Consider the following 16721-nt stretch of genomic DNA (forward strand, 5'->3'; position numbering starts at 1 on the left):
TTCAGAATTCTGAAGTGCAAATAGACTAATGTTTGGGTTGGGGTTAGAAAATATGGTTATTATGAGATGGGGTGTGTGAATGTGGATCTGTGTGGATCTGCTAAATATTGATATTCTTGTAGAAAATCTTTTGGCTTACTGTTTGAATAAGGACTTCCCAAAACATAAACATGGAAGGTAGAGGTCCTGAAGATCTAGGGAGAAAATATCCTAAAACTTGTTAACTGCATGGAAACTCTTTTCAGTTCTTTGATGACCCCCAGAAATTTTACCAGAGGGGAATCCTAGCTTAAATTTGCTGTGAATTTTAAATTAACTGACCTTCAGTAGTGGATAATAGAAAGTGGGGAGCAGAATTTACTTTACTATGTAGAAGATGAATTCTGTCTATAATTTCCTTAATATCTGAGTAAACTATCTCCTCAGTGTTTAAGTGGCTTTAAAGAAATGCATAAGAGAATTAAATAGGCCATTTATGATGAATCATAACACACATAGTCAACTCTTACCTTCTGTTTGGTAGTTCAGACATTAACCCTGACATCTGCCTTATTTTCTGTTTTTCTGCCAGCGTTTACATTTACCATAGTTTAATGTCTATGCAGTTGAATTTAGAAAGCTATTTATTTCTCCCTTTATTTGAAACATGAGAAGAAGTTTGTGAGTGTCATTGTGGTATAGTGGTTAGGCTATTAGAATTAGACCCAGGATGGTTGAAGGACTTGAAACTTATAGGATATCATTGTAGACCAAGGATAGAGAATTTCTGGCTTCCAGGCCCCAGCCAACATAGCCAGGACTCGGACTCACAGGTTGCAAATCCATCTAGATTGTCCATCTAGATCCATCCATGTCTACATTGTCACAGATTGTCCTGCCTGATTTAATTTGCCATGTAGAGTTGCTGTGGGGATTGTAAGTAGAAGGGAAGAAGTAGAGATGGTGCTCAAAACATTTCAAAGGAAAGATGGAATGAAACTAGTAGAGGAAGCAGTGTCCCATTCTAAAATCCTGCAGTCTGAAAGGAAAGTCTGTCCATGGAGGATGATAGCAGAGCTTTTGCTGCTGAGGCTCACTGGCTGAAAGTGGGGCAGAAAATGGGGAAAGTTGGAATCTATCTGAACAGCTTGCCATCTCTAATCCCCCGTTGTCCCCATGGCACGTTCCAAACTGTGCCACCCTAAGAGCTGCTGTGCTAACTGCTTTCCTATTAGATGCAGTGAGAGGATGTGGGTGGGAGGTGGGGAGCTGTTGTAGTCCATAGCTGTAATAGGACTGAAGAAGTCCTTCACAAGTGGGCAATTCAAATGAAGTTTGGGAAGAGTTTTGCAAAGGCAATCTGATTTTTAGTAGTTTTCCTACATTCTGAGGAATGTGAGGTTTCTCTGCATAAGTAATGTAAATAATTTAAGGATTCATTTTTAATGGCTTTCTTTTTTCCCCCCCTGGGATTAGAAAATACTTCCCTAGCATTTCCAGCATCCACACAGGAAATGTTTTTCAGAATTCTTGGAGAAATGTGTAACAGTCAATGTCACTTCCCAAATAATTTAACTTAGCAGCCATAGATGGAATCTCTAGGTAAGAATCAAGGTTCATGCAAACAGGGCAAAATGAGAGGGGAGACAGTAATGTAAAATAACACAAATATGAATTTGAATGGGATATGTGCAGACCATTTTGAAGTACTGTATTTTATGTGGTTTTTTATTATTTGTTGTCCTAATTTGCTTTGATATAACTGCCCACCCCCACCCGAGTCTCAACCAGTTGAGTATTTTACAACAATTGTAAAAAAGATAAAAAAAATATGAACCATTTAGGATTTGAGGAAGTTTGAATTCAAAATATTCTGCAGATCCCTAATATTTATTTATTTATTACTCAAATTTGGCCACCGCCCATCTCCCCCAAAAGAGGGACTCTGTAATTTTTATATCATATTTCTAATATGGTTCAATTAAATCTTTTCCTGGGGGCAAATTACTAAAGCAACTAGAGTTGAAGATCACAATGATTGCATTTAAAGTTTTTTTTAAATCACATTTCAAGTAAAACCTCCAGTTAATGACTTCCATTTAATGGACTTTGAATGCAACAGGCCAGATTTGCTTTCAAACTTTACCCCCACAAACTAACAAAGCTCTTTGTTTCTGAAGTTTGTACAAACAATTAATGTTATTTACATCGTTTCTGTAATGACCTAATGGATTTTTTCATCATTTGCACCAATTATCTGTGTAATGACTTAATTGATGTTTTATGTAATTTTCATCAGATTATTTCGCTTGATGCAAATGGCATCAAATACATAAAAACATCAAGCATGTCATTATGCAAATAACATGTATTACTTCAATTACATACACTCAAATTGAAGAGACATTTGGGTTTAATGGACACCTTTTTCCCCCCGAATGTTAAATTAAATTAAACATGTTAAATTAAATTAAACATTTAAACTTGTTAAATTAAATTTGTACTGTATTTCTTTCTGTCTTTCCTCTCCTTATAGTTTTCCCCTCCTTTCTGAGTAGAACATACTGTATAAAGTACCATATAGACCAGATGAAACTATATGTAGATAGTTTTACTTTGGCTTCTTGGTGGAATAATTTGTTAACTAAAAACATAGCACAGGAATGGCTTTCGGTGAGTCTAAAGCAAAGAGTGGTTAAGCCCCTTCATTGCTCCTCAGCTAAAAGAAAGGGACAAAGAACTCTTTCCAGAGTTTTGACCTCAATTCTTCCAGAGGTCTTTTAAAATGTGACTAAAATCTGCAAGAAAATAGACTGAGAACCACAGGTTGCCCATCTAGCTAGGGCTGATGTCCATGGCTTCAACCTCTGCTTCAGATTCAGTGTTTACTCCTTGCCATCAATACATACATACATACATATAACATATATATGTCTATATATTTTTCAGTTGGTCAGCAGGTGAATGGAGTGTTTGCAGCCAGTCCTGTGGTGGGGGACAGCAAAGCCGTCATATCCAGTGTGTCCAGAAAAAGGCTTTTTACAAGGAGGAAGTTGTGGCCCATGCTCTCTGCCCAGTAACCACTCCAGCCCAAATACAGATGTGTAATAACCAGGACTGCCCACCAGAATGGAATGTTGGGCCTTGGTCACAGGTAATTAAAAAAAAAATAGTTGCCATAATCTTGTACTGAGATGGGACCCTAAGGAGAAATTGTCTGGAGCCAATCAATGGTCCATCTAATCTAAGAAGAATGGATGGTCCATTTTGGATTATGAATATCATCATATATATTTCATACTCTTCTTTTGTCCGGTTTTGACAGAAATGTGTATTTTAATTATATGCATTCCCCACATTAAATGCTGCAATTTCCTCTAAAATTCCAAAAGGATTATTTCATCCTATAATACTATCAGGCTATTTATATTTACATGTATTTACGTCTATTTACATTTTCAAAAAACCCTCAGATCTCCATACACATATATTAGAGGTATGTGCCTTTGAGTGTGTATATAGCTATACCTATGTATCTATACAGAGTCCATTGGAGTTGGGCAATTATGAAGGAAGGAAGGAGGGAAGGAAGGAAGGAAGGAAGGAAGGAAGGAAGGAAGGAAGGAAGGAAGGAAGGCAGGCAGGCAGGCAGGCAGGCAGGCAGGCAGGCAGGCAGGCAGCCAGGCAGGCTAATCCTTGGCAACATGGGCAGTTCAGCTCTAATGGTTAACCTGGCTTTGAAATTCTGGGAGTTGAAGGTTAGACATCTGGAGAGTATCCAGGTTAGGAAGGCTGTTTTGTCCATGGAAAGGCACTTCTGCCTTCTAAACACAGTAAATAGAACTAGATAACATTTTGATATTGGGAACAGAATCAGCATGTACGATTTTTCACCTGTTCAGTAGGCATGTAGAGCAAAACTTCTGAAGACAGGTAAGTCTAGTTTTAAGATGAGTTAGTTAGTTAGTAGTTTGTTTACTGGTTTCATTAAAAGGACTTTGGGCAGTTTATAGTACATCTATAAAATAGTATAGTAAAATATCTATAGCATAGTAAATCAAAACTGAATTAAAAAGATAAAACAAATCTCAACACCCACATGTATGCACAAAGAAATAAAACAACTGCATCCCATTGTACTTCAAAGAGTCTCCAAACTGGCTCAATTTTTAATAGTTTGTGGAAAGTTAACAGTGTGAGGCCTGATTGAATTCTGTGGTTAGGCTATTCCAGGTGCACAAACAGAGAAATAACACTTGTAAATCTCTATCTCCCTCACTTAATGATAAATATTTAAATACTTGTATCACCGCCTATCTCCCTCACCACCCATCTCCCTCCCCATGTGGAGGAGATGGGCAGTGATAAAAATATGATAAATAAAATAAAATAAATAAATAAAATGAGGAACCACTGGTAGGTTCTCCTGGGATGAACATGTTGGGGGTGGGGTCAAAATCAGTAAGATCAGAATACCTCAATGCCAAACCAGTAGGGATTTAAAGGGTAAAACCAGCACTCTGAATTGTACTGAGAAGCCTACAGGAAGCCAGTGCAGGGCTGAAGCATGTGGCTCTCTTGCCAGGGGGTCCCAGAGGGTTTTCAATTGTGCTGAGGCACTCTATGGTTCCAGATGGTCTTCATAGGTAGCTCCATAATAGAGCTCATTGCAGCAGTTCAGACAAGTAGTGATAAGAGCATGAGTTACCTTCATAAGACCTTCATGCTCACGGTAGGGCCTCAAGTGACACACCAGCTGGAGCTGGGCAAAATTAAATATTCTGTAGCAGAGTATTAAAAGGGAATACAATAAAAGAATAAGGTAGGGATAGCTATTATTAATTACCTCACTAGCACATGTAAATTCCTTTTTCCAAAGCAGGCATTAAATGTTCAGTGACTATCAGCAGCACCCAGCATAATGAAGGATGTCTTTTTTCTTTAGATAATGTATCATTTCAAGCAACATAATAGCACAGTATGGTAAAAACCTGCTCTTAAAAGCATAGTTGGTAGCACAGGGCCTCAGGCAAATTCCAATATGTATACACACACCCCTTTTCTGAAAGATATGAAATGTCTAGCAGACTTCTGACTGGAGTGAAACAAAGTCTTGCTGTTTTGTACACTTGCCAAGGCAGACGTATCACAGATTTCATTTGAGCGAATATGCTGTTGCAAAAATCTTTCAGCCTGTTCTGAAAGAAAGGGGGGATGCTCCAGCTGTGAAACCCCCCCCATCAAATCCTTTCTCTTAATGAGCATTCTTTAAGAAAGGAGAGTATTAACTTACTTTTCTTAAACACATTGCTTCATCTATCATTAGCCTGTGCTAAAAAGTAGACTAGAAGTGACTAGCGAAAAGATGTTTGCTGTTTGGGATACAGTAGAGATTCCAGGACAAAACTGAACTGGCTTTTTGCAAAATGCAGTCAAAAAGTCAGTCTTCTGAGGGCTTACGGAGGAACCTGAGTGCCCCTGGTGGCTCTAATTGGTAGCTAATTCCTTCCAAACACTCACAGAAGCTGTCTGATTGCTGGAGTTAGTTGAGTGGGGTGGAAATGGTTGACACTCTTCTTGTTTCAGGTGAGCCCAAGAAATGACATCTGCCTAAGAATAAATGATTTGATCTGGGCCCAAAGCTAACTAAAATATATAATCTGAGCGTAGCCTCAAAGTTCATGATGCAGTCAATATGGTGAAGCTAAGGAAGCTTGGTTTAGGCCATTGTAATCTTCTTTGGTTGTGGAAGAAACAGAAAGGCAGGGTAGAAATCAAATAAATAAAGCCTCCTGGGAATCGTATATGTTGCCTTGGATTTTCTCCTGGAGGGAAGATGGGATATACAGTATAACCAAAGAAGGGATGACACTTACTTGGTTTATTGTCCAAGACAATGGAGCAGGTTCACTTTAAGGTCACTAACATCAGACTTTCTCTCAATCCCACAAAGTGTTCCAAAACGTGTGGACGAGGCATAATGAAACGTGAGGTTTTCTGCAAAAGCGTAGGACCATCCATCTTGAAAATTGTGCCAGAGAATTTGTGCAGCACTGAAATTAAGCCAGAAATGCAACAGACCTGTGTGTTGGGACGATGCCCTAAAAACGATCGTCTTCAGTGGGTAATCTCTGCTTGGAGTGAGGTAAAGCAGCAATGCTTCTTTGAGTCATGTAATGAGGTCCATCTACAAAATACAGCATGCAAACATTACAACATTCAGAGGAGTAATACATCTTGGGGTAATACAAAACCTGTTGTTAATAATGCCCCCCCCCCACCGCTGCCCCATTATGGTCAACCTTTATAGATTTAATTTTCTTCCTTGGAACTTTGTTGGATCAGCTAACTTAAGACCTGGTCCACTGTAAACGTTAGGAGACATAAAGGAAAAAAAAGTCAGTGTTTGTTTTCCTATTTCTAATTATTCTTTCACTAAGAAGCTTCTTACCACCCAATAGATAAAGGCAAAGAGAAGCAGCTCTCTATTTAACAAAGACTTGCAATATTATAGTTAGAAAAAAGAAGAGCTGGAGCAAATGAATGCAAAATGCAAGTTGATATGATCAGTAAAAATGTGAAGTAAGATGACTTAGAGAGCCATTTGGAGTGGCAATTAAAAGCACTGGGCTAGTGAGTTCTAGTCCTGCCTTAGGCATGTAGCCAGAGGAGTGGCTTTGGGCCAGTGGTACTGTCTCAGTCCTAGAAAGAAGGAAATGACAAACCACTTCTGAAAATGTCACAAAAGACCCTGCAGGGACTTTTCCAGACAGTTGCTAGAAGACAAGACTGACCTGAAGGCACACATGAGCACCTTGTCCAAGCCTTTAATGCCAATCTACAGAAGTACCCAAAGACAGCATTATTTTTAGGGAAAGAGGGAAAGCAAGCCAAGAATTGGTCAAAGAATCTGTGTTCACCTGCAAAACTGACAGTGGTGTGAACCTGGTTTATTCAACAGATTGGGGCTTGCCATCTGAATGGAGTTTGGTGTAGACAAAACAGGTCTGATGGATAAATAGTCTGACCTGATGTGAGGTACTTGAAAATATCCAATGGTCCTAATCACCAGAGATGGACATACCTTTTGAATCAGGGGCATGCACCATTGGTTAACTGAAGAGCCATTCTGAGCTTTGTTTAGCATGCCAAGAGCCACATCCAGAAACTGGTGAGGCCAGAACTCAAAGTGAGCCTGATAGGTAGGGATTGTAAGGGTAAAATAGGCCCTTTAAGCTTCTGAAAGGCTCAAAGCACTCATATTCCCACTCAACTCCTAGAGCACAAAAAGTCCCATTTTGGAAGGATCTGGACCTGCAATATGGGTGGTGGTGGGCTACATTTTTTTTTTTGCAAACCAGCTTTAAATGAACATCTGTATGTCTCTTACTGTCCCCAGTGTTCTGCTACCTGTGGGCCAGGTGTCAGGAGGCGGGAAATGCAGTGCAGTGAGAAAAGTATTGGTGGCAAATTGATCACTTTCCCGTTGCGCCGCTGCCGAAATCTTAAGAAGCCAAGCATTGATTTGGAAGAAGTATGTCACCAAGGACCATGTCCTATGCACCCTCTGTACAGTAGGGTATCAGGGTGGTATTCTTCACCTTGGCAGCAGGTAAGGAAGTTCAGGTAGAGACTAAGAGGGTATGACTATGCAAGTCCTTTTCACAGCATCTTGTACTTACTGGGGAACAAAGATCTAAATGTGTCATAATCATGCAAGGGCCAGCACATCAGTAACTATTACTCTGCCAGCTTCTTCATTGCAAGTTTTTTGTTTGGGCGTAAATATTTGGAAAAAGGACCAGTGAGAGCCTCCCTATCCAGGAAGGGAGTAATGCATAAAAATAATAAGCAGAAAAGATGATTCCTAAGAATCAACTAAATGTCCACCTGGCTCAGCCTCCTCTTTCCTACAACAACCATGAGATGCCTCCAGGAGGCTCAGAAATATATCTGGAGACATGAGACTTTTGCCACTGTTAACCTCCATCTAAAGACAGCATTTTCATGTGCAACATTTCTATCCCAGGAAATTCCATATAGCTGGTATAATCAATCGCATTAGTACTGTACCAAAACTGCATTCTGCATTTTTAAAATCATTCTTCAGTCTGGGAAGAAACAGCTTTTATGCTCTCCACCCCACACCTAATGGAAAATATTCCTTTGCTGGAATGTTCAGGGTTGGGCTTGGGATTGTAACACTCAGTTAGATGGTCTATGTGTGAGTATCCTATTTTCCATTGCACAGGATGAAGATTTTCTAGCTTCCTACATTTCAGTTAAATCCCAAAGAATTGAGGGCAAGTAGGGGAGATTGCAGAGTAATGCTGAGGTGAAAACTCAAGGAAACAATGACCACACCACCATCCCCTGCCACCTTTAGTGTTAATATCAGCACAAAGAAATTCTAAATCAGACTGAGAAGACAATATGAAAACAGAAGCTTTCTTTTTGTGAACAAAAAGCCATTTCCAGTGACTAGACGTTATTAATGGAGAGCAATGATATCACCTTAATTACAGTAGTATACTAAGTCAATTGTTGCAACTGAAGATTGTCCCTTAGTTCACCAGATCCCTGCAGTTGTAACCGGGATGTCTTGTGCTTCTTTCCAACCCAGTGTTCAAAGAGTTGCACTGTAGTTGAACCATTTAAGGTTTCAAGGCACAATGTGTTCAAAGACCCACAAAGGCTGTCTGGATTTCCCTAACTAGTGTGATGTCTGGATTAGTCTGTGTTTGTTTGCATAGACTTGCAAACACACTTCTGTGTTTTGGAACTTGCTATATTGTATGGGTCACCTGTCTCTAAGATTCATTTGGCAGGTCATAGAGGACGCTTAAGTTTAACACTCTGATGGAAATGATTCTATCTGTCTTGTGGACACAGTGTTTGTAGACAGATTCACATACATCACCAGTGCTTCAGGGAATTTCTACAACTAGGTAGACTTGTAATAACTCATTATTTGTTCCTGCATAGAATAGCAGACAAGTTCCTCAAATTTCCTAACTGCCCATGGCAATATAAATTCCAACAAAGAAGCAAAGAAGAAATAATTTAAAGTGTGCTTATCTCTCAGCACTTTTATGCATGTTCAGCCTAGTTGATGGTTTTTGAGATTTGGCAGTGAGCAAAAGCAGATGAGAACTTTTGGGACAGCAGACAATTTGCCCACCAAAGATCTCTGCTACCAGTGCCTCCAGATCAAACAGATCAAGAATGTTGAAAGGCCACTTACTTCCCTGTGTTTGGAATTCTGATGCCAATAGAGAAGGTAATCTTGAACTAGATGGAGTCATGCTTCTATGACAGCAAGTGTAGTATAGTGTTGGACTTGGATCAGGAAGATTTAGATTGGAGTCTCTACTTAACTGGAAGACCCAGGAGGTAACTTTGAACCAGTTAATTCAGTTATAACAATTGAGCCCCCAGAGAAAAGATTGGGTAGTAATGCAAAAGTGGATAAATCTTACTAAATAACTTCATATGTTCATTGAAAAATGTCAGTCATAGATCACGACAACTGTGATCTAAAACAAACTGTTAAAGAACTCGAACTAACATTAATATCAACTGAAATGACTCACTAGAAATAGATAATGGAATGGGGAGCAATTTCAGTGGCAACTATCCTTTCTTTTTTAAAAAAAATAAACATTTGAAATGATCATAGGTTCAAGCAAAGTACTTCCTGATAGCGTTGGAGATGGTCACAATCTCTATAAAGAGGCCATTAAACAAGAACAGGTTTTTTTAAAAAAAAATATTAATTAAGTATAAATCATAGCTTTCCCTGGAGAAGTTCAAAGTGGCTTAACTGGGTCATCCTGCACTTTATTTTCACAACAGCCACCCTGTGGGGTATTTGAGCTGTGAGAAACTAATTGACCCAAATTCATCCTTTGAACTCAGCTGCTGTAAAGGGGACTTTAAAATGTATCTGCTTGGTCCCAGACCAACACTACAACTTTACCATGCATAAAGATTATATAGACAGGTGGGGAATTTGCAAAGGTTTAATGGGCCTTTGACTGTAACTTCTTCTTCCTGCACCCCACATACAGTGCACAGTGACATGTGGTGGAGGAGTACAAACACGGAGTGTGCAGTGTCTTCTTCAAGGCCACCCAGCAACTGGGTGTCTACTTCATCAGAAGCCTGCAATGTCAAGAGCCTGCAATACTAATTTCTGTCTTGCCCCTGAGAAGAAAGGTAAAAATTATCTTAAAAAAACAAAACACTGACCAGGTTTTGCACAACTGGGTCAGTTAAAGACCTAACAGCTTCATTCTCATAACTTGTGAAGCTTGGTTAGTGTTAACCTTGGCTAACTTTTTGGGCTGAGCATGTCGTGTGAATCCAGCCTGTTTGGTTATGATGCAGTGATCTGTGTGAAGACACACAAAAAAATGTGTTAATTTAGTAGCTGAATTAAGTGTGTTGTGCAAACCCAGCCAATACATAGCTGACCAGATCTTCTCCCATCTCTTAGAGGTGGTACATAAAAACTACTAGTAACTAAATGGTTGAGTTGTTAGATGAACAGTTGTATCTGAGCAGTGGGAGACTGAAGGTAAAATCACACTTGATTGAGGGAATGGAGCAAAATAACTAAAATTACAGTTACTGAGATGGGATGCCTTTAGGGAATATGGAATTCTGCCACTGATAACCTATTCTGATCAGGCTACTTTATCCATCTAGGTCCGTACCCTCTCCTCATTTAGTAACCACAATCCATTCCTTAAATCAGAAGTGAAATGGTTGCTAAGTGAACATGTGACTGAGAGAGAAAGAGAGACTGAATTGCTGCCATCCCATTTATATAAAATTCTCTCTCGTACAGTGTCTCCCCCTCTCTATTTTTGCACTCTTGCAGGGTGGAGAGATTGCTTAAACAAGCTATCTCTTCCTGAGCAGCTTCTCCCGGAGGCGTGGTGCTTCCCTAAAAAGTGCTAACTGTAACTTAACAAGCTTAGCTCTGTGATCTTAATTAGTTGATTAGAACCCTCCAGCAGTTCCTGCCTGAAACTGACCAGACCTTAATCAGTTTCACACTGAAGGTTCTTGTTGTCAAGCACACAAAATTTGGTAGTAAATGTGTGCATTGGTCAGAATTTTTTTTTTAAAAAAATACTGTCATATTTGCAAATGGTCATTAAATGAGGTGGCTGCTGAACGAGGAGTGGCTGTATTCTAACGAACACAGCTCTCCATGGTCACAGATACAGTACTTTCCCTCAGCTGCTATTTGAGCTTTTAAAATGAGGAATTGGTTGCCAAGTCTTCTCTCCAAAAGTGGTGGGTGGGACCAGGTCAAAAATTAAATTGGATTGCATTTCTTTTACAATTAACTCTAGTTCATATGAATGCTTTCCAGTCATGTTTGCCCTTCTGTCCTGTACAAATTACAATGTTCAGGGGCCAGATATAGCCATGGGCCTGCAAGTGGCACATTTGTTTTAAATGAACATGGACATGAACATCGTTGACTTTGGATTGTCTGCATGCAAAGCAGGTGTCCTTCATCTGAGTTACAGTTTCTCCCCAAGGCATCTACTGAGTTGCATAACACATATAAAGTTGTTAAAATGTGGCCACTTCAGTAGCCTTGATTGGAGTTATAGGCAATTTAATGTAAGTTTGCCTGTGAAGATGAATATTTTAAAACTTTTGCAGAGGAAACCATGGTATTTCTGATCATTGTAACTAAACATGCCAACTGATAAGAGAATGCTGCCTTCCCCATTCATCTTGCCTCTCCTGGAGCAGGAAGGGTCAGCAGAGAAAGGCTTCTGGTGCTTGGCCATTTCTGTATCATGCTCACTGTAGCAAATTTGAAGGGTGGGTTTGTCAGAACCTCCCCTAAGCCATCAAAATTTGCTGCATCTTAGCGAAGAAAGAAGGAAGGATTCTTAACCCCAAATCATGGCTTTCTCATTCATCCCAGAACTTATTTCCTCATACAGCTCCTGCCTGATTCCTTGCAAAGCACTGCCTCTCTGGAATGTATGTGGAAACCTGCTTCTTGGATCTCTGAAAAAAGTGTTATTCCAATAAATTCATGTGGTTCCTTTTACCCATTTTTATCTCTGCCCAATACACACAGATGCACTTTCTGTCCTTATACAAGGAAGTGAAGTAGAAAAATGAAAATCCTCTAACTGGATCCTATTACTCATTTTTTGGTTTAGCCTTCTCCTTTTCCCCACCCTGCAGCTGTAGAAGCCCCTTTTCTTGCAACTAGATCTTTGGACTCTAGAGATCAATTATCTTCTCACTATAGTCCTTATCTCCACCAGGAACCACAGCCAGCTGGGCTGGAGCTGCGTTGAAGCCAATCACTTTCAGTTACCCCACCACATTGCTCCAGCTCAGTGAAACACTGGGGAGAGATCATGGGGGGAAAGAAAGAAAAAGAAAGGGAGAGTGAACACACTTCTCTAGACAAGCTGATATGCCCCTCTGTTCATTTTGAGGATCTTATTAAGTCCTGTAATGTACAGACTATATGTCAACTTAGTTTTTTTAGAATGAAAAGCGAGGCTTCTTTAGAAGAAAACCATCCATACTGTAGCTGGCTTTGCTATTTACAAAGAAAACCAATCAATGTTCCTCCAGAGTTGGGCAAATGGCAAACAGTTTTGGGTGCAAAAATGGTTTGATTCTCCAGTGCCTAATCTAACAGGGTGGTCCTATAAGGAAGCTGAGTTGCAATGAATTCAGAACATCAGGATTTCTTCCTGGAGAAACTGTGTCAGCCAAGTGTTTTTTTTTTTTTCCTCTTTCTCTAAGCAAAGGGGTATTAAAAGTTATAGAACTATGTAGCATCTGCTTTGTCTGCAAAAATTCCCAGGTGCAATGCCAGCCTTGATAAGGCTGAAAAATATATATTTTTTTAATCTGCAAATCTGGGAAGCTGCTATCAGTTAGTGGAAAGCAGAAATTAGCATCCTGTGGCCCCAGGAAGGCTCACCACCAGTCCTTGATTTTGAGCCCCACCACACCTCTGAACAAATCTACTGAAAATTAATATCATTTGGGGATTGGAAATGCATGAAAACAGAGTTAAGAGCAAGGAAGGTCAAACATATTCTAAATGCCCAGGGAAGGGGGTTGAGTGGGATGGGAGAGAAGATCCTATCCCACCCTCATCCTCATCCTCATCCTGGGGCTCTTTCTTTCCCAATAACTGTGTAGTATAGCCCTCAGTCACAGAAGGTTCCCCATCTCTAGTGTAGTGTAGACTATACTAAACTAGATGTTCTGACACTGTATTGGCAGCTTCCTCTGTTTTTTTTTTTTTTTTGCTATGAGCTGTTAAGGGTGAACTAAAAGGCCTTTTCATGTTTCAGAAAGAGTTGAGCTTTGCTTTAGTCTTTCCTAACCTCATTTCAGTACTTCAGTGTTCATGTACAGTAGTTTTTTTTTTTTTTTAATGAACTGGACCTACGTGATTACTTGCTTTAAGAAGAGAACATGAACAGCAAATCAATTAGTTGGCCATGCAGTACCTTAAAACTGGATTGAGCTGAAGAGTTAATTCATAAATAAATAGAATCTAGGGGCATTCTTTTTACATATATGGAGGGCCTCTTCTTTTTATTCCTCAGCTAGATCAGCACTGCTCTGCTAAATGCCATATAATGCAAAACACTCAATTTCACAAGCGGTTAGCTGATAGCTTCTTTGTAGCAAGTAGGTTCACAGAAAACAACTATGTTGCATACTTAAAGACTGAGTCCCTGAAACATTCTGTAATAGTTCTCATCAAGTTTTTAATCTGATAAGGGGTGAAAGCTATTCAGTACACAAAGTAAAATGTTAACTGTGTTTAATTTGAATTGTAAACTAAATATAGTGTCTGTGATTTCGTCAAAACAGATGACCCTTCTTGTGTGGACTTCTTCGCTTGGTGCCACCTGGTTCCCCAACATGGTGTCTGCAATCATAAATTTTATGGCAAACAGTGCTGTAAATCATGCACATGGAAGAACTGATTCAAAAGTTTCAGTCTGCTACTTCGACAGTTTGATTTTTCTTTGTCAAACTTTCTTGTAAGTTTTCCAGAACCAAATGTTACCTAAACTGGAAAATGGTGACTTTCTAACATGGAGCAGTAGTCACAGTGGTAAACTTTATGATGAATCTGCAAGGACTGGATTTTGAGCAGTAAGGTGGAATGGGACTGAGAAATTTTCCCTCTTAATGGCCCACTGGATTGGCACATTTGGCATGGTGGTCTAACTTTTTCACAGTGCCAATACAGAGAGCCTAAAATAGGACAGTAGCACAGTAGTATGGAGAGATGTTGGCTAATATGCTGTTTGTTCGCAGAGCCCTTCATAAGAAGCAGAATGTCCTTTAGGCTTATTACAGCGGTGGCTGATGAGACAGTGAATTGCTACACACAATAGAGGTGTGATATCTAGACAAACACGTATGCTGCACAATCAAGACTAAAGGTGCTTTTCTGTTTCAGATGCTGCTGGGAAAGTAAGGGTTATATCAAGATAGAACTCCTTGCTTTATTGTGTTCCTCTTTCCACTTATAGTAATAAATCAGTCATGGTTTACTAGCCATTTGAGTGGGCTGGCATGCCTTGGGATACTCAACCAACAGAACCCCATTGGAATTTTTAAAACAGCATTTCTGTGTACTGTGAGCAAAGTAGAATGTCATACCTCATGAACCTCTTGCATATGGGGCTATGCCTCATTATCATTCATGCTGAAACAAATGATGACAGGCATTCCAAAATCCCACCATCTTCTTGTTTACATTAAACACTGAATTTGATTTTGCTGACACTTTCAGAACTTGGCTGTCACTTGTGAAAAACAGACTTTTTCTATCAAAACATTAAAGCAAATGAGAAGGAAGATTCAACGATTGCCAAAATAGTAGGAATTGCACGAAACTCATTAATCCGTTTTGGGCAGTGGCAAAGACTGATCTTGCTGAATTAAAACATAACTGCAAAATACTATGAATGTGACTTGAAAGTTTATGCAGACAAAATCACTGTTTTTCCTTTTTCCATTCCATCTGCAAACCACTTGAAAGGCATTTCGTTCTTTATGGATTCATTTGCATGAGCAGGGCCAGGAAATGAACCTGGGTTTTTCTGTGTTCTAGGTATGATCAGTCACACTAAATACAAACACAGTTACAGGTTTATAGGCTCAAGGATTAAAAGTATTGGCTGTTTTTGTATAACATTTTGAACCAGGTTACTTAAAGATCTATCAACTGCATTCACATAACATGCTACGCCTGGTTAACTTTATCCTTGGGTTGGGTTCTTTTTGATAATTTGCCATATTGTACAAACCCAACCTCTTTATGGAACACATTAAACCATAAACTATCCACACCATACAAGCATCAGGTTAAAAGTGATGTGCAAATACAGCTATTAAGTGTGTCACAGTAATACAGAACCCTGATCTTAAAAGGATGTTGATGAGCATGACAGTTGAGTCAAGGATAGCTGCCTGATTTTTTTCTTTCTGTGTGTTTCCTTTATCAGAAAAAGAAACAGGTTATACATATTTCTCTATTGGTTGGTCAAACTGATGGTCCTGTTTTTCTACTGGAAACTTTTTCCCCCCCATTTAATCTAGGACAGTTGGCACATAAATGCAGTCACAACCCATTTTTGCAGTACAACTGAGATTTGTAGATTCACCCATCCATGGAATAGGTAGAAACATGTATCCAATATGGAAAGAATAACTTTTGAAGGCTGAAGCCATAAGCTAGAGAATGAGGACATCTCTTTGCTAAAACCAATAAAGCTGAAGAAGGCTTGTATTTTGATGTAATTTTCTGGGGCATGGCTATACTGGACATTTTTGTCCTCTTTCCAGTCAATCCCACATCATCACTGGATGAATGTAGTTCAGATTTATGGCTCTCCAAACTATCATTTCCAATCTAAAATTAGACACATCAACATTAATGTCAGAAAGTGGTCAGTCAAAATTAGCAGTTCCTTTTTGCAAGGAAAAACATGAAATGAGATGCATTAAGAAATGATTACTACAACAGTCTTGAGTTCTAAGTACACTTTCCGTGAACATTTTAAAATGATATTTTTGGGGAAATCCTTCTCCCCAACAAAGTAATTACCAACTTTTGTTTTACAACTGTCATATTTTATTATCTGATGTAAAAATATTAATTTATTACTGCATAGCTCTGTCCCTTCTTTTTAATTTCATCACTTGCTTCCCAAGTAAGTGCTGGCAATACAAAGAAATGTTGCATAGAAGTATAGATTGTGATGTAAAAGGAAAAAAATGAACACACTTAAAGCATAAATTGTACTATTTAATTGTTTTATAAGTTGTAATAAAATACTCTGTTTCATTATGTTTTGGTACCTTTACAAGTCTTGAATAAACTATGGAAGCTGTACTCAATGTTGTTTATCTGTGGTCTCATGCTTTTTCAGATTTATTGGTTATTTCATAGACTATCAAATCTAGGCACTTTTTCACCTTACAATCCCATGTCATGCTGGATACAAATTAATGAACCATATTTCAGACTATTTGGAAAAGAGATACCTTGCCTACGATATCAGACTGGGAGATTAGAATTGGAGAGTATGCTGCAATGGCAAAATTGACAGTATATATCCACAACAGAATTTTAACCAAATTGAAGCAGGATTGGCTCCCTTATGTACAATACATCACAGAGCGAGGCAGATTTAGACATCCGTAAT

At 39.1% G+C, this 16721-nt stretch overlaps 1 protein-coding gene across 1 annotated transcript in view; it reads left to right on the forward strand.

Annotated features, from left to right (window-relative positions):
• The window catches only part of ADAMTS18 (ADAM metallopeptidase with thrombospondin type 1 motif 18), a 104025-nt gene extending 88934 nt beyond the window's left edge, over window positions 1–15091 (forward strand). Inside the window, exons 19-23 of the mRNA XM_063313094.1 lie at window positions 2929–3133; window positions 5933–6124; window positions 7379–7591; window positions 10050–10197; window positions 13870–15091. Coding sequence (XP_063169164.1) covers window positions 2929–3133; window positions 5933–6124; window positions 7379–7591; window positions 10050–10197; window positions 13870–13985 — 874 coding nt within the window. The 3' untranslated portion in view covers window positions 13986–15091. The remainder of the gene's footprint in view (window positions 1–2928; window positions 3134–5932; window positions 6125–7378; window positions 7592–10049; window positions 10198–13869) is intronic.
• Window positions 15092–16721: the final 1630 nt, after the last annotated feature.

This window comes from Candoia aspera, chromosome 11 (genome assembly GCF_035149785.1).
Source record: "Candoia aspera isolate rCanAsp1 chromosome 11, rCanAsp1.hap2, whole genome shotgun sequence".
NCBI classification, from domain to species: Eukaryota; Metazoa; Chordata; class Lepidosauria; order Squamata; family Boidae; genus Candoia; species Candoia aspera.